This window comes from Cheilinus undulatus, linkage group 22, assembly GCF_018320785.1.
Source record: "Cheilinus undulatus linkage group 22, ASM1832078v1, whole genome shotgun sequence".
In the NCBI taxonomy this organism is placed as follows: Eukaryota; Metazoa; Chordata; class Actinopteri; order Labriformes; family Labridae; genus Cheilinus; species Cheilinus undulatus.
In genome coordinates, this window is record NC_054886.1 from 30,504,787 (window position 1) to 30,526,670 (window position 21,884).

Consider the following 21,884-nt stretch of genomic DNA (forward strand, 5'->3'; position numbering starts at 1 on the left):
AACCAAGTATCATAACTGACATGTTATCTTGAGTTGAGTTTGACACTTCATCACTATATAATGCAGCAAAAGCTACAGTCAAAGTAACAGCACTTATTCTAGAAGACTGAAATCACATTTAAAGAGTTATGAAAAACCAGAGGAAAACTACCTTTGGTGTAGTCGCGTTTTTTCTCTTGAGGGAAGCTGTCGAAGAGAAGCAAAAACAAAAATTATAAAATCATTCTGAAAACAGAAATTTATTGAAAACACAAAGACTCATTTCATAGATCTCTCACCAATTATTTGTTTTGTCAGGTGATGCTCTAACCTCTCCCCAAAGGTCAGATTGGCGTCTTTGGCTGATGTGTCTGATTGTGTTGTCAGTGCAGCTGATGGAGCTTTACAAGGATAAATTTAATTAGGATGAGTTTTTGGACAGTTATGCTAATTTTCCTTCAGATTCCCTTTAACCCATTGAATTTTGCAATAAAAAAGGAGTCTTCCAGTGCATAAAAAGGCATGACTAGCCGTGACTAACCTATGTGGTTCAGCTTGATGACTTTACAACCAGGGGCTTGACCCAGCAGACTGTACCAACCTTCAAACCGAGCCGCATCTTCAACACACTCAAACTCTAAAAAGAGCTGGAAAAACACAAAAACACAGAAGTGAGCGTGACAGGAAGTCTTCGTCATAGTAAATCAAACCGCTGATACTGTGTTTAAGTGTTTCTACCTTGTTGAGGAGGGGCATGAAGTTTGAGACAGGACCAAAGTCTTCCAGAGCTTGTCTGAGCTCCCTGATCTTACTGGATGAAATGTTCCTGATGAGGAAGGTTCTCCCTCCCTCATCCAGCAAATACTGCACCAAAATATAAAGAAACAGACAGAGATTTGACAGGGTTTTTAAACGTATACTGTCGCTTTAAAACACTATGTCTCACCTGGACTTACTGTCACAAAGAGCTTGTAAAACATCGACTCTGCGGTGCACACTTATGCTTTAAACATCAACGACAAAAAAAATACCAAACGGAAATTAAAACCCAAAGAGTTTTATGTGAGCCACAGTAAACACAAATGTGTACTCCCATCTCTAGGGGACCAAAAAGTGGAAAAAAATAATCATTCTGCAACGAAAAGTCTTAAAATTTTCAAATATTTACAAAAAAAAGTTCCTTGACCCTTTTTATATTGGCTCTATTTGAGCCATTACTCAAAGCAGTTCCTGTCTGCAGTGACACAGAGGGACACGTCACGGGCTCTCTGTCTCCCTTTCTCTCCATTAGGAGCTTTCCAGGCTGTCGCCTCCAGGATATACATGCCCACTTTGACAAAGTATGACGTGACTACAGAACAGCCTGCCATCGGTTTGCACAGACTGTCACAATGCATTGTGGGATATGAAATACAAAATACAGCAGATAGCATTAGCCATAAAAGATCAAAAAACGGCTTAAAAGTTGGATGAAAAGACGATCATTGCTGGAGGTTTTGATCTGGATTTCTTGATTTCATCTTTGAATGCCCTAGAACCTTGGTTCCCAACCTGCGGTCCAGGACCCCCCTAGGGGGCGCTGGATACATCCTCGGGTGGTGCGAGGCTCTGTATGCCCTGAGGTTAGACTTGTACATATCAACAGGAATCATGGTATAACTTAAAAAAGATTCAAACTGTGGTTGTTGGGTAAAAGAATTTGTGTTTATAGGGCTACTTTGTTTGGATTTGCACAAAAAAACAATTAAAATCTGTTAATTTCGGCCACAAAGTATCACTATTTTTTTTCGAGTAGGTCCTGGGAGGGCTCAAGTTTTCTTAGATACAAGTAGGAGGTTGGGAAAAAGGTTGGGAACCGCTGCCCTAGAAAGTCACTAAAGTTTTAGGCTTTACAGACGCTGGAGATTACTGTTCAGCCCTCTGGAGGTGCAGTGGGACTAACTGGATGAAACACTGATGAAGAAGGGTTCCCACTTAACAACCCTGGTGAAGTGTGGGTTTCTTACTACCCATCAGTCTGCACAGTTGATTTGTGGAGGCAAATAGTCCTCTCTCCATCCTCCATCCTCTTTATAGGGCACAAGTATCTTGTGTTTTATTCAGATTCTAGGCTTGATAGAAAAGCTTTTGTAAGCACTCGAGAGGTTTATGATTCAAAAGTTAGATTTTTAATAACCTGTCTCGAAAATGTCCATCTCAGAGAGTTGAGAGTAATTAACAGGATTTAAACGTGTGGTGCGCATTTGTGTAAATTACTTACACACTTCATCAGCCTCTTCAGGAATCGATAAAACTGAAGCTGAAATAGAGACATCACAGAGGCAGCGTTAAAACACTGAACACTTTATACTGTTGTAGTTTTTGAAACATGTTGCATTATCTTAAGTTATTATTGATATGTACCGAAGAGTAAAAGTGAGCTTTGGCTAGCATTATTGCAGCTACAAACTGCACAGTCAGCTCTGTAGGCCACACAAACAAACTGGGCCAAACCAAGAAAGTTAAAAAAAATAAATAAACATAAGAAAATTAAAAATTATCAGAAAAAAAACTTGAGCTGAGGTAGGTCTGTTAATTCTGCTTTAAATTACAAACTTATTTGGACATTCTGCTGACATGTTAGCCAATAAATGAATGGTAAATATTGGCAAAAATTTCTGCAAACACTTGAATTTCCCTCTGGCCTATTGTAGTATCTATCTATCGATATACCAATAATACACTTTTAAAGCCAACGTCTGCTGATGTCGATAACAAGGCTGTACATTGAGACAGTGCATTCGGAAAGTATTTGGACCCCCTTGACCTTTTCCAGTTTTGTAATGTTGCCGCCTGATGCAACATCAAAATAACAAGAATTTTAATTCTCATTAATCTACACTACACAGTACCCCATCATGACAAAGTGAAAACACAATTTCAGAATTTTCTGCAAATATAATAAACAAATATAACAAAACAAAAAAATATTACACTGACATGCATGAAAGCCTACTTGGCTTCCATTTGGAGGTTTTTTGCAAACTCCAAAAAGGCTTTCATTTGTTTCGCACGGAGGAGATTCTTCCCTCTAGCCACTCTGCCATAAAGCCCATAGGGCTGCAGTGAAGGTTGTCTGTTAGTGTGAGTTTGCCATGTTCTTTGAGGAATCATGTAACACAGCTAAAATCATGTTTCGCCTAGGGTGTGCAGAGATCCAGGAATAGTATGTGAGATGGACTTTTAAGGATTGAGCTGCATACGTGGGTGTTTCCACATACCAGTAGTCAAGAGTGCAAAGTGATGTTCCTGTCTGTATATCTTGGCCCAGCTGTTCCCAGTAAGCTCTACCGATCTCCACACAGGACCTCTGGAGCTCAGTCAGAGTGGACTTTAGGTTTTTGGTCTAAGCCCCTTCTCACCCAACTACTCAGACTGGCTGGGCAACCGGCTCTTGGAAGAGTCCTGGTTCTTCCATGTGAGAATTATGGAGGCCAAAGTGCTCCTGGGAACCTTTCTTGTTGCCTCCTCCAGATGTGTGACTTGCAACAATCATGTCTCTCTGCAGGCAGTTCCTTTGACCTCATGGTTTGGTTTTTGCTGTGATATGCATTATCAGGTGTGCCTTCTATAGAGAGGTGTTTGCCTTTTAAAATCATGTCAAATCAGTTTATTTTACCTCTAATCAAGGTGTAGAAACATCACAGCAAAGACTGAGGAAAAGAAGAGGAACCTAACCTTTTTTCAAAGGGTCTGAATACTTATGTCAATGTGATATTTAATTTTTTACTTCTAATTGATCTGCAAAAAAGTCTAAAGGGGGTCTGAATACTTTCTAAATGAACTGCATGTCCAACATTATGGCTTCATGAAGGTTATTTTGTTGCACAAAACCTACAGATATAGAAACTCTTGTTGCTCAGAGAGCTAATTCTTGGCAGGCATTGAAAACACAAAGGTTGTTACCACAGTAATAACCAATGCATAGGCAATCTCTCAAAACAATGTGCTGCCTGATTAAGCATTAAAAAAACACGTAAATACGTATGATTTATACGCTTACCACTTTCATCTGATAGCGGAGACGTATTATTTTGATAGAAAGCCTGTTCTCCTTGAGGAAAATGCCGTTATGTTGAGACTCTTTCAGAATATCATACACATTTCCTATCGATGACATCGTGGCAAAGGCCTGAAAGGAAATTAATAATTTTAAAAATCACAGAAAATGTAGTGCTAAAACCAGTAAAGTCACATATACTGTGCTCTTTTGACAAAAAAAGGCTTGAAATTTTCAAATTCTGCAAAAATATTTTTTCCAGAATCTATACTTTTTTATCAAAGAAAAAAAAACTACAGAAGCATGATCCACTCTGATATCCACTTATAACCTGATGCCTACCATGCATGTCTGAGGAATAACGTAGAGGTTTTCTTGTTTATTTTTGAATCCGAAAGGAGCAAGCAGATTAGCAACATCATCCTCTGTGTATAATCCATCGTGATATGTCGGCAGGTTACATATCAGCAATTGTTGGTTGTACGACTGAAAAACAGAGGACAGAAAATCTGAATTAGAAAGGAAAAAGATTCATCATTAGAAGTGAATTACAGCCATCTTGCTACAGTAACTCTATTTCTGGATCATGTGAGTGTTATGAAGAAACTCACTGATGGTGAGATGTGGGGAGACTGTAAGCAATCTGTGAAAGATATAAAAAGGTAAAGTCATACATTTAGAGGAATTCAATTTAAGAAGAGATAAAAATGCTGATTCAGTTTCTTACGTATGCTTTGTGGAAACAGGTGCTTCTCCAGCATCTCCCCAATCGTCGGCTGGATGACTGCAGCAGAAGGCTTTTTAGATGCAGGTTTCTGCTTACTCCCGACTGCAGATGCTGGTGTAGTTTTCACTTTGCTGACCGTTTTGGAGGACCCCTCTGCTTTTGCCGTCACTGCTGTAAAAGGATTTTGAATACAACAGATTTGATTAAGACAGATGTCAGAGCATCAACACCGGTTTGGGACTGTCAAACAGTTAAAAAGGCAAATGGAAAGCTCTGCGGTCACATGAATCAAAAATTAAAATTATTTTGGGAAACCAAGAGCACTGTATCCTGCCACCCAAAAAGGAGAGGGACCATCCAGTCCAAGCCTGCATCTCTGATGGTATGGGGTTGCATTAGTGCCTATAGCGTAGGACGCTTACACACCTGGAAATGCACTATCAATGCTAAGTAGACAGAGCAATACATGCTCCCATCCAAACGTCTCTTTCAGGGAAGGCTCCACATGTATCAGCAAGACAATGCTACTCCACATACCAAATCCCTCACAACAACATGGCTACACAGTAGAAGAGTCCTGGTGCTGAATTGGCCTGCCTGAACTGGAGCATCGTAAATTAAAAAATCTGGCTAAGGCCCCGTCCACACAGAGATTAATTCAGGAGTATGCGCAAAAGTTTTTTGTCGTATTGGCGTTTAATCCAAATTAAACAGCATTTTGGGAGGCCATAAATGTTGCTTTTTAAAACCGGGTCCCAGAGTGAACAAATCTGTAAACGCTTACCGTTTCGTCTCCATGTGAACAGCCAACCTCCTCTTTCTTGAAACGATTACATCATACATAATGTAGACCACTTAAGGAGCCTATGCAGGTCTGGCCAAAAAAACCAGTGGTGGATTACAGGGTGGTATTCGTGCTGCAGAAGCTACTGAGCTTATTATGGCTTTTACAGCCAAATCTGATGCTCCTTTATCACCACCAAGAACAACAGACACCAGATATTCTTAAATCCAGCGAGACGAACAAGCAGAAGAGCAACAAGGAGAAAGTTTGTGTCAGTTTTCTGTGATCTTCTCTCTTTTGGTGCATTTCCATGGCAGCAATACAGCGCCTCATACAGGCTTGGCATTTATACTACAGCATTTTCAGGCGTTTTCAGTGGTTTCATGCTTACGCGGACATTTCCTGAAACGACTCCATATTTACAGAAAGCTTTTCCAAAACGAAACTGTTTTCATCTTTGTGTGGACAAGGCCTAAGAAGATCCAGGACTGTTCAGCAGCTTGAATCTGCATCAGACATGACTGGGACAGCATTCCTCTCCCAAAACTCCAGCTAACGGTCCCCTCGGGCAAAGAAGAAGCCAAATGTGAACACGATCCATCATCTCTGGGCCAGAGCTCACTGAAAATGGAGCAAGGCAAAATGGAAAACTGTTCTGTGGTCAGGCGAATCAAGATAAGAAGAACCAGGACTGTTGAGGTGCTAAAATCCTACATCAGACAAGAATGGGACAACATTCCTCTCCCAGTACTCCAGCTAATGGTCTAGATTGTTGTTGATGGTGCAGTGTGTGATATTTAGCCCAGTATTGTCTGGTTGAACAAACTTAAAAATGTAATAAATTATAAATAAATACGTCTATTGGAATAAGTGTCTACTCATCAGAATATCTAAAATGTATTTACCTTTCTTCTTAACTTAAAATTTGCCCTTTTTTCATATATGTCCGCCATCTTGGAATTTGCATATTTCATGTTCCCACAATACTACAGAAGGGACTTAATAAAAGAAACTCCCTCTGGCTGAAGGCAACGATTACCACCAGAAATAAGCATCACAATCCAGAATCTGACTGTTTGATGTTGATTATATTCCCAAATTTTACACAGTGCACCCCTAAAAGGAGAGGAGAAGCTACACAATGGTATGGTAAATGCAACTTTTTTAAAATTTGGGTTGCATACTTTTTAATGACTATCTCAGACATACCCTTTTGTGTTTTTGATGCAGTCCCTCCACTTAGCACATCTTGCTGTACCGCAGCATCAGCAGCGCTTCCTGCAGCCTGCTCTTTTACTTGAGAAGCTTCTGTCCTGCTCTCTGGTTGTTTTTCTGGTACAGCTTCAGCACCATCTGTCCCTCTGTCCTCTGTGCAAATTCCAGATTCCATGAGCTCCATAGGCCCCGTTTCCCCAAGCTCCATTGGTTCATCAACTTCATCAGCTTTGACAACTTTTTCTTGATCCTTGTCTTCAACAGATGGGACATCTGCTTTTTCAGCAACCTCAGCCAAAACTTTTGATGCCTCCAAGGACCCTTCAACCTTAGTTTCAGGTTGGTCTGGCTTGAGACTTTCTCCAGGTGGCTGAGTTTCAGTATTTCTGACTGCCTCTGCCCCTGACTCACCAGGCTTTTCCTCTTGAGCTTTGGGTTCCTGCTCAGGTAGAACCATTTCTGCTTGGGAGGCCAAAACCACATCTTTAACCACTGGTTGTTTTGCAAGTTCATCAACTGTACTGCCTACAGACTTCTCAACTTCGGTCATCGAGATGGCCGATTTCTCACCATCTGGGATGTCTTTAACTCCTACCCCAGTTATTTCAACACTGTCTGTAGGTGTCTCAGGTACAGACAAGAGTTCAGTGTCAGGCTGATTTCCTGAAGCCTCAGTTTTTGTTGGGTCCTCCATAACACAGGTCTTTGTTCCATCTTCTGCAGTTGGGAGCTTTTCATTTGAGGATTCAGGTTTCATCACAGAGGCATCCTTGACTAATGGTGTGGTCACTGCAGGTACCAGACCTTCAAAAGATCAAATTAAGAAGGGGGTGATTATTAGTTTTTGTGCACTTATGAGATACAAACACAAAGTTTGGTTTGGCCTTACCTTGAGGTGTCGACTCCGTCACTCCCCTTGCAATCTTTGCCTCCAAAGCAGCTCCACTGTTCCCTGCTGCTTGCTGTTGCACCTGTGAAGATCCTGTCCCTGGTCTTTGTATCAGTGTGCTCTGCTGGACTGAACTGGTAGGTGGTTGACTTTCACTGGGTTTCTCTGGGGATTGTCCTGGTGCAGCTTCTTTGCTGGTCATTTCTTTCCCTTTAGCCGCATCAACCAACTCTGCATCTTTAACTTCTGTCACTCCAAGCTCCACTGGTTCATCATCAGCTTTATCAGCTTTGCCAACTTTTGTTTTGCCTGGTAGATTTGCTCCGTCGGCAGCCTTGGCTGTGTCCTCTGACACCTTGAGAGATCCCTGAGCCTTAGATTCTTCATGCTTGGAGTTTTCTAAACCAGACTGATTCCCTTTGGCATCATTTTTAGCTGTTGCTTTGGCTTCTCTTGCCAAAGTCTCCTTTTGTCCTACTACTAATTCCTTTGCGGTCTCTGTGGTTGGGGAAATAGATGACTCTCCAACTATGGTGATTTCCATTCCATTCACAGTAAGGCTCTTGACGCTCTTCAATTTTTTAGCGTCTTCTTCTTTCTCAAAAATCACGACAGCCTGTGTGTGAACAAACACATACTTTTGTGTTAAAACAAGCATCAAGATCATCTGCTCTCACTTTGACTTGTTTTCAACCTACAATGATTCTGTTTTGGGAATAATTATCTACAAAACACCTTACAAAAACAAAAACTCCCCGTAGGAGAACAGAGGAGAGGAGAATGTTGGTATACATACCTCTGATCTTGCACGGAATAGTACAATTGACTTGGTTTTTCCGAATTTGGCCACAGCTGAGAGCACGTCACTGTGGGAGACAGATTTTTGAATCCCATGTAGCTTCACCATGGTTGGAGGTGAAGCTTTACCTGACTGTGAGAAGGAAAAGGACACAAGTTTAGGCTTAAACCGATCAGTCTCCTTGATCCTTGTGATTGAAAATTCAACATTTTTGCATTCTCAGCTACCTCGGCTGTGTCTTTTGACCCCTCCACGGACTCCTTGGATTCAGGATGGGTGGGCTTGGAACTTTCTCCATGGGGCGGATTTTGTGATTTTGGAGTTACACTTGCACTGGTATTTGTTTTTGTTCCAGAGACTTTGTCTAGTGGAGTTTTCTGCACAGCTGAGACCGCTTGTATTTGGGAAGAACTTGATGAGGCTTTTGGTAATTCTTTCACCGACCTATCCCGTTCTAGAGTGTCTTTCAACATGACCGCAGGTCTTTTAACACCAGTTAGTACTGAGATAGGTTGTCCTTTGGTGTCCCCAGTGTCTGGCTTCTTTTGTTGGGGTGTGAAAGACTTTTCCTGCTTTGCCGCTGCAGCCTTCTCTTGTCCCTTTGCAGGCAACTTGACTGTTGCTGCTGTTTTAGCACTCGATGGACTCAAGACATTTTTTGCCTTTGATACCAAGACCTTTGCCTTGCTTACAGCCCTTGCCACATTAGCTGAGCCTTTAGCTGCTGTCTTCTGATTGACAACTTTGCCTGGTGCTCCTCTGCGGGCTCCAGAGAACAGAGGCCCCATAAGTGGAGGGATCTTGGGTGTTGGTAAAAGAGTTTTTCTGCCAGTAGTGGTCTTTGTCTGAACTTTGGTTGCGGCAGATTTTCTGTAAACAAAGATTATTGTTATTTGGGTCAAAACAAAGAAAATGTCAATCATGAAACTATTCTCTATAGGCTGAAGTCCCTAAATAGCTTTCAAATGTTTGAGTTTCAAAGTACATGGAAGAAATTAAATAGACCGACTTTAAAATATGGAAAAGGATTACGGTCACAGAAAACATTTTTGACATTTGAGTTCCAATTTTTGTTTTTTTTTTTAATTCAAATCTGAGAACATGATCAGAGTCCTGAAAAGGTTACAATTCTGAGAAAAAAGTCAAAATTCTAAGGATAAAGTCAGAATCCTGAGAAAAAAAACATAGTTTTGACAAAAAAGGAAAAATCTGAATTCTGTTTAAAAAAATCTGAGATTTAAATTAGAATTTTGAGATTAAAGTTATATATCTGAGATTAAGTCAGAAATCTTGGATAAAAGCCAAAGTACTAAGGTTAAATCAGAATACTGGGATTAAAGTCAGAAATCTTGGATTAAAGCCAAAATACTAGGGTTTAATCAGAATACTGAGATTAAAGCCAGAAATCTTGGATTAAAGCCATAATACTAGGGTTAAATCAGAATACTGGGATTAAAGTCAGAAATCTTGGATTAAAGCCAAAAAACTAAGGTTAAATCAGAATACTGCGATTAAAGTCAGAAATCTGGGATTAAAGCCAAAATACTAGGGTTAAATCAGAATACTGAGATTAAAGTCAGAAATCTTGGATTAAAGCCAAAGTACTAAGGTGTAATCAGAATAATGAGATTAAAGTCAGAAATCTGGGATTTAAGCCATAATACTAGGGTTAAATCAGAATACTGAGATTAAAGTCAGAAATCTTGGATTAAAGCCAAAGTACTAAGGGTTAAATCAGAAATCTGGGATTAAAGTGAGAAATACGGTTTTAAGTCATAATTCCATAATTCTGAGATCAAGAAAGAAAAACTGGGATTAAAGTCAGCAAAAAATGGGATTAAATCATATTTCTGAGATTAAGTCAGAATACCGGGATTAAAGTCATAAACCTTAGATTAGATCAAAATCTCAATTTAAGTGAAAAAATCTGGGGTTCAAGTCAATATTTTAAAATAAGGTCAAAATTCTGAGATTAAATCAGAAAAGTCAAATTTCTGAGAAAAAAGCTGGAATCTTAAACATTAAAGCCAGAAATCTGTGATTACAGTCATAATTTTTAGACAAAATCAGAATGCAGAGATTAAATCAGAAGTCTGGGATTAAAGTCATAACGCTGGGATGGAAGTCAGAAATCTGGTTTAAAGCCATAATTCTGAGATAAAGTCGGAAAATTGGGATTAAAGTCAGACAAATGGGATTAAATCCTATTTCTGAAATTAAATCAGAATTCTGGGATTAAAGTCATAATTTTTAAAATAAAATCAGAATGCTGAGATTGAATCACAAATCAGAGATCAAGTCAAAGTCCTGATAAGAATCTGAATGCTGAGATTAAGGCAAGAATTCTGAGAAAAAAAGATGGAAATCTGAGATTAAACAGAATTCGATTTTCATTCTCAGAAATTACAAAAAAAGAGTAGAATTTCAATTTTAAAAAATCTGCGGCTCTAATCTACTTCCATTCTTATCATACACATGATTTTAGACATTTTTCCATGTGTAGTAACCAATTCTTGGTATTATTTTACATTGACGATCCTCATTAAAAAATTATGAACTTGACACGTATTGATAGTTATGAACACATACTGTAGGTGTGAACGGTCCTTTTTTAAGAAAAGTCTGAAGAGTTTTTTATAAAGAGGAATTAAATTCAAACAATGAAAACTATCTTTGCAATTAAAGGAGCCATGAAAAACATCTTACAATGAAGAGGCCCTGACTTGCTTCTTGGTCAACGCAACCTGTAAACAGAACATAATTATATTAAAAAGATTTTTTGTTGTATGACTTCACATGAGTAGAAAAATGGACTACAGCTGAGAGGCATAAAAAAGTGAATACCCTTGCTCTGACAACAGCAACAGCAGTTCCTTTCACATCAACGTACTTTAAGGCCCTCAGTTTATTAGCAGCTTCTTCTTTCTCAAAATTTACCACTGCCTATACATGAACACACAAACACACATCTTGTTACATAACATCAAACATGACATATATAAAATGTTTTCAGTTCCTCTAAGCTGACCTCCTCTGTGGACCGATAGAGCAGAACCGACTTGGTTTTCCCGTACCGCTCCAGAGCAGCGACCACATCATCATGAGAAAGATTTTTATGAATGCCGTCTAGTTTCACCTTGGATTGATGAAAGAGAACAAATGTTTAAGGAAAGACTTACTATGTTTAATTCATAATCACCCATACATTAACCTTAATACAACCCAAATTCCAAAAAAGTTGGGCCGTTGCCTTGAATGTAAGAAATGCAATGATTTGAAAATCTCATAAACCACAAAAGAACATATCAGCTACTAAGACAGACATTTTACCAATTCATGAAAAATATCAGCTCATTTTGAATTTGATGGCAGCAGCACATCTCAAAAAAGTAGGGACAGGGGCCTGATTACCATTGTGTAGCATCCCTTCTTCTTTTAACAATAGTCTAAGCATCCAGGAGGTGAGGGGACCAGTTGTTGGAGTTTTGGGAGAGTAATGTTGTCCCATTCTTGTTTGATGTAGTATCCTAGCTGCCAAACAACTTCGAGCCTTCTTCTTTTGATTCCACTGACAACAGAGCAGTTTTCCATTTGCCTGAATCTATTTCAATGGCCCAGAGAAGACAGCTGTGTTTCTAAATCCTGTTCACAAAGGGTTTCTTCTTTGCATGATGCAGCTTTAAGTTACATTTGTGGATGCCAAACCTGTGCTGACAGACAAGTGTGATGGAAAATCATGTCTTAAACTTGCAACCTTGCATTTACCCCACCTAAACCTCCGTCTTGTCTTGAGCAAACTACTGTATGTCTGACCTGGTCTTCACCTCTTGAGGGACTTTGAGGACTGTACTGAGGGTTTTAAAACAAAAGGGTTTTTGGGGTGGTCAACAACATCTTATTCATGGCTTGTAGGTATTTGTGTTCGAGCCCGCCTTATCTTGACAATGAAAGGACCCTTTGACTGGGAGGTTAATGGCCTAGCAGGGGTTATCTGTGGGGCAAGACTCTGTTTTACGACCTATTGTGTTACCTACTGGCTACAAAGGAGGACTGGATTTAACGTACTCCACACATTCTGTGAAGGCCCTGTCATGGTCATAGTTGGTGTGTCCACCTCAGGTGTGGATAAAACCCAAAAAGTTTCTCCTGCTGATTGTCGTCGGTGTTGTCTTATAGATATAGATTTCCACAACATAATGATTTCTGGAAGTGTTCCTGAGTCCATGCAGTGATTTACATTACAGAATCAGCATGCCGTCTGAGGGCAATTGTAGGCACATTTTTCTAAAATTGATCCACAATTTTTAGATGCATTTCATCGTAGATTGTTGAACCTCTGCCCATCTTTAATTTTAAGAGACTCTGCCTTTCTAAAATGATCCTTTTATACCCAGTCATGTTACCAACCTGTTGACAATTAACCTGATTAGTTGCCAAATGCTCCTCAAGTGGTTCTTCCTCTTTTACAAGCGCTTTGTTGCCCTGTCACTACGTTTTTGAGATGTGTTGTTGTCATCAAATTCCAAATAAGCCAACATTTTTCACAAAATGGTAAAACTTAAGTTTAAAAATCGGATATGTTGTTTATGTTGTTTAGTGAATAAAGTATGGATTTACATCCTAGCTTTTCTGGAATTAGGGTTGCATTTTTTTGAACAGCTTACCTCGTTCTTCTGCAAGTTTGTTTTAGCCTTCAGGGAAGCTGCTGTCGAAACCTTTGCCTTTGCCATAGATGAAGAGGATGATGGTTTAGAGGACAAGGACGACTTATTTAGCTTCGCGGAGGAAGAAGGCGTCGAGCTTTTTCCACCTTTTGCAAGGGAGGAGGGGGAGGAGGATTTCATTTTGGCTAGCTCAGCAAACAAAACAGGTGCCAGAGATTTAACCACGGCCTCAAGGTCCGACTTATTGGACAGGGACTGAACACCTAATGGAAAAACACAAAAACAATGTCAAGATAAAGCTCCAAAACCAGTGGATCAACATTTGAAGATGTGATACCATACTAGGATGAACTAACTGAAGGGAAAATTTACAGACATCCAATTGAAAAAACTTAACATGTTTGGTCACAAGTTAAACCTTTCAAAACATTTAAGATCTAATAATATTTTCTATTCTCCAACCTGATGTTTCTAGTAGTTTCTTGGCCAGGTTTTCTGCATTGTTTGGTTTTTTCCTCGGAGGCGATGACCCCTCTCTGGACGTGCGTCTCTCCTGGTTTCTCCCTGATGGCGATCTGCTGCCTTCGCTTCTCCTCGGTGGTGACCATTTCTCACCAAGTCTCCGAGGTGGCGATCTCCCCTTGTCAAACCTCTTTGGTGGAGTCCATCTATCGTCAGCCCTCCTTGGCGGTGATCCGCTGTCAGCACTCCTCCTTGGCGGTGACCGTATCCCATCACCCTTTCTCGGTGGCAACCATGCATCGCTGATCCTTCTTGGCGGTGACCATCTGTTGTCAACCCTCCTTGGTGGCGACGGTGACTCATTGCTTCTCCTTAGGGGTGATCGTCTCTCTCGAGTTCTCCTTGGAGATGATTGCCTGTCATCCTTCCTTCTTCCAGGACTCTGTGAACGTGACCGATAGCTAGAGGTGCTTGGGAGGTCATACCTTGGAGAGTACAAAGAGTTTCAATTAATTTTAGAAAGCGATAAAACTCGGCAAAAAAATCGCCATTCCTCAAGTTACTTCTGAGAGTTAAATCCATTTTTTAATTATTATAGCTAAAATTGTGATTTTTGTGGTACCTGCGGTTGTATCTGGGGCTCTGTGGAGACCGAGATCTGCTTCGGCGTTTATCCCTTCTTCCCTCTGGGCCAGGTTGGCGATGAGGGCTAATTGACTTTGAATGGGAGTGGCTTCCATGACTGCCTTTCTTTGAAGAAGTAGACGCTGTGGCAGTTTTACCTGCAACTCTGAAGAGAACAATCGAAAAGAGAAGGGAATGTCTAAGTCTACCAGACTGGGACTCTAGATTACCCTCAAATTCCACATACTCGGCTCGGTTTGCATTTGCAACAAAGGACATGTGATTTCATGTAAAATCATGTGGTTTTCCACCTCAAAAGTTAGGTTTTCTTTATCAGTAGTGCTGTAATAGCTCTGCTGGTGCCACAGGATGGGACATAATGTTGATTTAGTGAGGATTTACCAGCAGAAATTCAGGCATCGTGTTGTATATTGAAGTTGACCCGATGCTTTGCATGTTTTTCCTGCTGTAGGGATCAATCTTTGTGGACTGAAGTAGTTTGGTCATGGCCAGAACCAAAAATAAACCTGGCGTGGACCAGCACTCAAGGGATACATCAGAGACAGCCCAAAGTGCATGCAGAAGAATTGCAAAGATTGATTTAAGGGAAGTAATTTGTTCTACAGTAGCAGATTAATATGCAGATGAAGATGCAGAGTATGAGGAATTTGGGAATAATTTTGCATTAACAATAACAACAGGATCTATCCATCCATATTCGACAATGTATATCTCATTCAGGGGAACATCCAGGACTGGTCGCCAGGGCTTACACTTAGAGACAAACAACTAGGCATGCTCACACTCAGACCCACATGAATTTGGAATTTCCAATCAACCTTACAAGCATGTTTTCGCAGTCTTCGCACAGAGAGGCCCCATCTGACCAAGATGCAAACCAGGAACCTTCTGTGCCTTCGTGCAGCCCATGATTAATACTGAATAGGAACTGGACATTCATTTCTTTTGTAGTTCCTGCTGGATGGGGGCAAGCGAATGATCCTTGCAAATGTGGTGTTTTGAAAATACACAATGCATAAGTTCAACAGAGTGCTGAAGTGCCTAATCAGTGTATGACATTTACCTCGGCCCGAGCACAATCTCACCATCCCACTTAGGATATCTGTAGAAAACATAAAAATACAACAATCACAAACAAAAACAGATATTTTGTGAATTATGCAAAGTGAAGGAGTTTTGAAGAATAGATGTTTCTAAGTGTAATTAGAAAAACTATCATTAAGCCAGGGTCAGACTACACATTTTCAGCACAATGACAGCCCAGTCCAACAGTTGCAGTTGTTTTATCTCATTTAGTGTAGCATAATGAACAAAAATCAACATCTTTAACACCAAACAACCTTCCTAACCAAAAGTCCATCATGCTCGATTTTTGTCCTACATTCTATGGTTGCGTGATGTTAGTGAATTCACCAGTGACAGCACACTGTATACATAGAAGTCACAAATGTAAACAAACCAAACACTACCACTTAAGAGTGATGAGGCCGGTACTATGAGATGGAACTATGAGACAGAGGAAGGTTTGTTGAGCACTGGCAATGACATTCCTGCCTTCATGATGCATTGCAGGGGGGAAAGATGAAAAAAGAGAAATGTGGCGAGAAATAGCAGATGCACTTTAGCAACCTGGTGATTAACAGCTGTTGGCATAAGCATTAGGCTAGCACATCAGTCATCATAAAGTTTGGGTAGACAAATAAATATGGTAAGTAAATCAACATATATATAGTCTTTGATCCAGGTGTGATCTAGCCGTGCCCCTCTACCATCTAACATCATTATCGGTCGCAATAATTATTGGGAAAGTCACAGCATGAATTTATGGCTCTATGATTGCCTAATCTGGTGCAGTGACCATCATAACAGACAAAAAAAATCATGTAGTCTGACCCTGGTTAAAGTTATTCTTCAAGAACCCATTCCTAATCACTGTTCACAAGCCTTACAATAAGTTCCTTTCAGAGACCCTGCAGGAAATTTAGATACTGCACAAACTACAAGTTCAAAACAGAAAGTAACCCTAAGGCAGTGTTAGTAGTATTTTAAACTTATTATAAGTTATTTCTCAGTTATATTTAACAACATTCTAAGAAAAACTCTGAAAAAGCATAAAGCATCTAAGATGAACAAGATATGTCAAGAACAACAAAAACTACTGACTGTTTTCTGAGGAGTCTGCAGCTCTCAAGGTGAAAGCTGCTGTTCTGGTGGGTGATCCAGTCCTAATCAGAAAAACGGACAAAATGCATTTAGAAAAGCCTTACAAGCATAACAATTTTTAGAATATTTACAATCTGAACTGCAGTTGTTGGATTTTCAGACAGCACATGTAGTTTATTTAACAAAATAGAAGACTTAAAGTCTCTTGGATCTTTAAAAGTGCCCATCATTGTTGGCGCCAAGCGTCTCTCAAAACCATGGTCCTAATTCCATTCCATGCTAAGGAAGGTAAATTCCAGGGTGTGTTGATGCGATAAGTCCATCAAAAACAACAGGATTTAATCCAGTCGTAACATCCTCAGTTGGCAGCAATCGTCCAGAAAACAAAAGCGAGCTTGAACAAAGTCACTGCATAAGCAAATGGAAAAAAAACTGTTGAAAGTTGAGTTTAAACAAGGCTTGTCTTAAGGCAAAGTGCTGATGTAAAAAAAATAAAAAGGCAAAAAAAAAATAAAAATACTGAAGGCATTGAGTACTTGGAAACCTGCACACTTCTTAAACATCTGAACCAAAACGACTTGATCTCGTAGGTAACCAGTCTTGTGAGAAATAAAAAAAAAAAAAGAAAAAGAAGTACCGATAGCCATCGCAAAAAAAGAAAGAAAAAAAATCTTCCTTATGGGGTCCGAAAAGAGCAATATTTGTACAATCGTCCAAGCTGGTATCCCAAAGTTCATAAAAGGTGATCTCAGCAGAGGTCATTCAGATGTAGACCAGGGAAAATGGAGACATCTAGAATACAGGCAGCAAAGTAGTCAACCAAGACACTGGTATCTTCAACTATTGAACCAAAGTAAGAAATGCAGAGTCCATACAATGAAGATCTAAATACAGATTGAAACATGGTTGATTCAGTCAGACTGGCATCTGCTCTGTTTGCTTTGAGTGTATTTCCCTGGAATTTACACATCTAAAAATAACTGCAAAACTCAAGCTTGGCACACAATACAAGATTTTAACCTAGCTCATTCTGAAAAGGTGAGAGACTGCATACATGCCAGATGTAGCTGTTGTGTAGTGTGCAATAAAATGACCAACAAAGCACACTGCAAACTAACCGATCCATTGACAGATAAACAGTTTCTACTCTCAAAACTCCACAACTAGAACAGTCAACTTTAGAGTACACAAGCTAAATGTGGCTAGCTGTTAGGGACCTGCTACATCCACTGGGGAATCCATTTGCAGTCCAGCTCTTCTCTCTGTCAGTTGGTGCTGCTATGGCTGTGTTTGTTGTGCTGCCTCCTTTAGTCAGCTGCTTCTTGATTGGCTATTGTTCCGTCCCAAGTCATAATCTGGTTCATGTCTACCTGGCCGCTCCACATGATAAGATTTCTGACCATAAATATCGAACATGTTCAATATCTACGATTTCAAATTGAAGTGGTTTTGATTGTCTTAAGAGGAGGTTGGAGGGGACAAGACCACACTCATCAGGAAAATCTGGGAAGATAAGCTTTAGAAACATCTGATGATCAGGCCGTCCTGACTTTGGTCAGTACCATGAGATCTCACCCAAAATCAGCACGATTATCTTGTAGTGTGTGCCAGGCTTTAGCTGCTCCCTGCATCTAAAATATTGTTTAATATATAAAATACATACTTGATAGCTAAAATGATAAGGTAGAGGAAATACACCTGCAAAGAACTTTAATGCAAAAACAACCTTTTTTATGATTTCTTGTTGAACAAGTTAATTAGATATGACCAGAATCTTGACAACATCTTTAAACCAATCAAATCATATTTACTGGCCTCAACTAATGTTAAACAATTTCTTAATTGGCTGGTACCTATCTAAAACAAATGGGAACAGAAAATTTGGTTTGGAAATACATGAACAACGGAGTGTAAACTACTGTCAAAGCTTGCTATCCTCGACAATTTTTTTGTCTCAAAATAGTTCACATTCTTGTGGTTTTTTTTCACAGCAATTACACAAAAGAATAGTTTACATAAATTGTTTCAAACAGAATCTGGAGTACACACTTCAACCTCAAAAGAAACCCACTGAGTAGATCCACAAAGAAAAGCAATCACCAACATACTCACTTGGATTGTGATTACACAGTTGACTAGGACAGCATCTCTTGACATACATACATTTTTTAAATCCATAAAGGATTAAGAACAGAGGGCAATCATCTACTCACCTTCATGTCAGTACATTCTGTGTTACACAGAACACAGATATGAGGAAATTTTTTGGGTGGGGCTGCAGCATAGTCACGCATCATCTCAGGTGTTGGCTGATCCTTGGAGACTGCTGCTTTGTCTTTCGCTGGCCTTTTAGAAGTTGCTGCTTTCTGGCGTTGGTCGGCATCAGCAGGGGAAGCTGATCTCCCATAAACTGGGGACCTCTTTGCTTGCCCTTTCTGCGATGCCGGGTGCTTCTGTGGCTGCTGCGTCTGTTTCTTTGACTGCTGCTGAGGCTGCTTCTTTGCCGGCTGCTTCTGCGCTGGCTTCGTTGACGGCTTCTGGGCCTGCTTAGGTGGCTGCTTCTGCGCCTGCTGCACTGGATGTTGCGGTGACTGACCTGGAGTTTTACTTGGATTCTTTGTGCCACCAGCTTCAGTATTGCCAATGAGCACAAGGCCAGGTCGGCTGGGGTGCAGACCATGGGACTGTGCAGGTGGTTGTTGGGTTTTCAATGTCAGATGGCGATCCACTTCTGGTTGACTCAAAGGAACAGGATTGGAGGCCTCAGGCTTACGAATGCTTATGTCAGTGTCTTTCTTTAGCAAGGAGAAAGAGCTGAGAATATCTTGAAAAGTCTGTTTTGGTTGCATGGGTGGTTGATCCTTGCTTGAAAAAGGTGCAGGTCTTAGTGAACCGTAGGAAGAGCTGAGACCGGGGAAAGGACTCGCTTGCTCACTTGATGAACCCAAGGTGCTACTTTTACACTCTGTCGTACTTTTTTGCAGTGGTTCTCGACTCATAAAAACACTTCCACTCCCACTGCTACCGTCCCTGTCACTCTTCAGTCCAAACTCATCCCCAACCTCTGTCATATACTTCCCAGTATGTCCATAGTCAATCACTTTACTTGGCTGCAGAACAGCTGATACAGTTTCCTCTGGCTGCATCAGTGCCCCACCAGGACTGTTCAAACTGTAATTACTCGGTCCAGTCACTGTTCTGTTGGGTTGGGGTTCAAGATATGGTGATGACTGAGCTGCTGTTGCTGCTTTCTTGTCCTTCTCAAGGCGTATTTGGCGCAAAATGAACGGGAGGTTGGCAGGTGTAATCTGGTCTTCGGGGTAAGCAATGAGATGTTCCAAATCTTCTTTCTCAAGGCCAAATCGCAGAAGGATGGTTGCAGCTGATTCAGAAGTGTACATGGGTTGACTGGATTCTATAGATGATCCAGGTTTGCTTGAGGCTGGGAAGTCATAATCACCTAGCCCTGGAATATGCTGCAAATCCCTTTCTCTGTCCTCAGGATCATTTAACCTTCCATCATCACTGCTCGCATATTTTGAAAATCCAGATGCTGATTTCAGTGAAGAGCCAGCATCTGAGGGTCTTGCATAGTTCTTAGACCAGTTCATGGTGCCACTGCTGCTTTCTAAGTCCATTTCACGTCTATGTCCAAGAGAGGCAGGGGTAGAGGCCATCGGGTAGGGTGCCCTTCCTGTGCCTGGAGAGCGAAAGTCTTCCATTTGTGTGCTGGTAAACCGAGATCCCTGGTCCATGGGTTGATGCACGGGATTGCTGGGGGGCCTTAGTTCCTCTCTGGCTCTGCCAATATGCATATCCATGGAGCTCTGTGCATCCTCGTCCCTGATGGCCCTACTTGGTTCAGGTCTGTAATTCAGGGAGTGTTCAGGGATCATTGGGAAAGTTCCAGAAGAGCTGAAGGTAGGACTTGGTCCATGAAAAGACGGTGCCCTCCTAGGATCTCGTTCAGTCTGTGTATTGGAGTGTCCATACTGCCCCTGGGTGGAACTTTTGTTCCCAGGGGCATAGGGATTATAAAAGGGATTGGACATGGTGGTAATAATACTCAGAAGTCAAAAAAGGAAGAGTCCATTTGAAGAGGTGTTGGCTGCCTAAAGTTGCAGCATTGCCGTTTATCTGCTTTCAGCTGAGCCAGCTACGACAAAGCAGTCTGCTGGCCAGTCAGGAGAAAGCTCCCTGGAAGCCCTCCAAATCGAGGGCTTTTTGGGACCTAAAAGTAGACGCTCCGATTGCAATGCAAAGCTGAAAAGTTGAAAAACAGAGGAAGGGGTTACTGAATGGGACAGTTCTTCAGGTTTTAGTTGGGTCAATTCCACAATCTGGAAAGCTGTGTCTTGACTTGTCGATTTAGGTTCTTCCTGCTGGAGGTACATTAATTCCATCTAATTTACTACAATGAGAGAAAGATGAGGCAAAGGCAACAAGGTACAAACAGTGAAAAAATGCCAATAATCTTCAAAAGAAACATTCAAATCAGACACATTTTTCTTGTACCTCTTAGGGTAACTGGTATTGTTTTGCACCAGCTGACTAAATAATCCACATTTGATTTCTCCCTTAAGCAATAATGTGTACTGTAAAAAATATTGTGTCAGAGGTTGGGCAGTGTAAAAACAAGAAATGATTGGAGTACGTGATACATAGATTTGGCCTAACTGGGATGAAAAGAGATGGAAATGTTTTTTTCTGTCATTCAACCATGGAGCTGCAAGACAAAATGCTTTCACACTGAACAGGTCTGTCTAATTCAGGGGTCCTCAACCTTTTTTAGCCCACGACCCCCAAAATAAAGGTGCCATAGACCCAGGACCCCCACTGTACCTGAAGGTGGCTGAACAGCCAGGAACATTAAAGAATAGGGTGAAGTTTCTGGGACTCAGCCTAACTGGGGGCCCATGGAGGTGAGCAAAACCAGTTAAGCTGTGAAAACCATATTTTATATTTGACCTGAATAAAAACCATTCTTTTTAAAGAAACAGATATCTTTATTTATTCATTTCACCTTATTTAAATAAAAATAATTTTTGTTAAAAACATAATTAAAATTGCTTAAAATGGCTAAATTTGGTTAATAATGGCAAAAAATGGTAGAAAGGGTGGTGAAATTGAAAGAGGATTAAAAAGTGGCTGAAATGGCATTAAAAGGCAAAAAGTTGGTGGAAATCAGTTGGAATGGGATAGAAAATTGATATAAACTGGCAAACATGGGTTAACTATGGTAAATGGGCAAAAAAGAGTGTAAAATGTGGTTGATAGAGGCAATAATGTGTCAACAGAAGCAACAACAGGCAGAATGTGGCAAAAATTGGTTTAGAAGTGCCATAACAGGCGGAAAAACATGGTGGAAAGGGTATAAAATTGAAAAAAATGTGTTTTAAGTGGCAAAAATGGTGTTAAAAGTGATGAAAAAGGGATTACAATTTGGTAACATTAGTGTAAAGTGGCAACAGCGTAATTTTGAAAATATTCTTTTTTTTTTTTTTTTTTTCTTTTTTTT

At 40.4% G+C, this 21,884-nt stretch overlaps 1 protein-coding gene across 4 annotated transcripts in view; it reads right to left on the reverse strand.

Moving 5' to 3' along the window:
• LOC121504624 overlaps nt 1-21,884 on the reverse strand; it is a 52,200-nt gene that overhangs the window by 22,520 nt on the left and 7,796 nt on the right. The window contains exons 2-23 of one of the 4 annotated variants that reach the window (XM_041779578.1): nt 18,580-20,777; nt 16,367-16,428; nt 15,267-15,305; nt 14,181-14,348; nt 13,559-14,043; nt 13,097-13,359; nt 11,461-11,568; nt 11,277-11,375; nt 11,139-11,176; nt 8,660-9,302; nt 8,430-8,564; nt 7,634-8,249; nt 6,739-7,548; nt 4,746-4,913; nt 4,630-4,661; nt 4,361-4,504; nt 4,022-4,150; nt 2,240-2,278; nt 718-843; nt 521-626; nt 279-380; nt 152-186 (exon numbers count right to left, since the gene is read on the reverse strand). In XM_041779578.1, the coding sequence (XP_041635512.1) occupies nt 152-186; nt 279-380; nt 521-626; nt 718-843; nt 2,240-2,278; nt 4,022-4,150; nt 4,361-4,504; nt 4,630-4,661; nt 4,746-4,913; nt 6,739-7,548; nt 7,634-8,249; nt 8,430-8,564; nt 8,660-9,302; nt 11,139-11,176; nt 11,277-11,375; nt 11,461-11,568; nt 13,097-13,359; nt 13,559-14,043; nt 14,181-14,348; nt 15,267-15,305; nt 16,367-16,428; nt 18,580-20,418 (6,186 nt within the window). In that variant the 5' untranslated portion in view covers nt 20,419-20,777. Of the gene's footprint in view, nt 1-151; nt 187-278; nt 381-520; nt 627-717; nt 844-2,239; nt 2,279-4,021; nt 4,151-4,360; nt 4,505-4,629; nt 4,662-4,745; nt 4,917-6,738; nt 7,549-7,633; nt 8,250-8,429; nt 8,565-8,659; nt 9,303-11,138; nt 11,177-11,276; nt 11,376-11,460; nt 11,569-13,096; nt 13,360-13,558; nt 14,044-14,180; nt 14,349-15,266; nt 15,306-16,366; nt 16,429-18,579; nt 20,778-21,884 lie in introns of all 4 variants that reach the window. The other 3 variants (XM_041779576.1, XM_041779577.1, XM_041779579.1) reach the window with 3 other exon arrangements.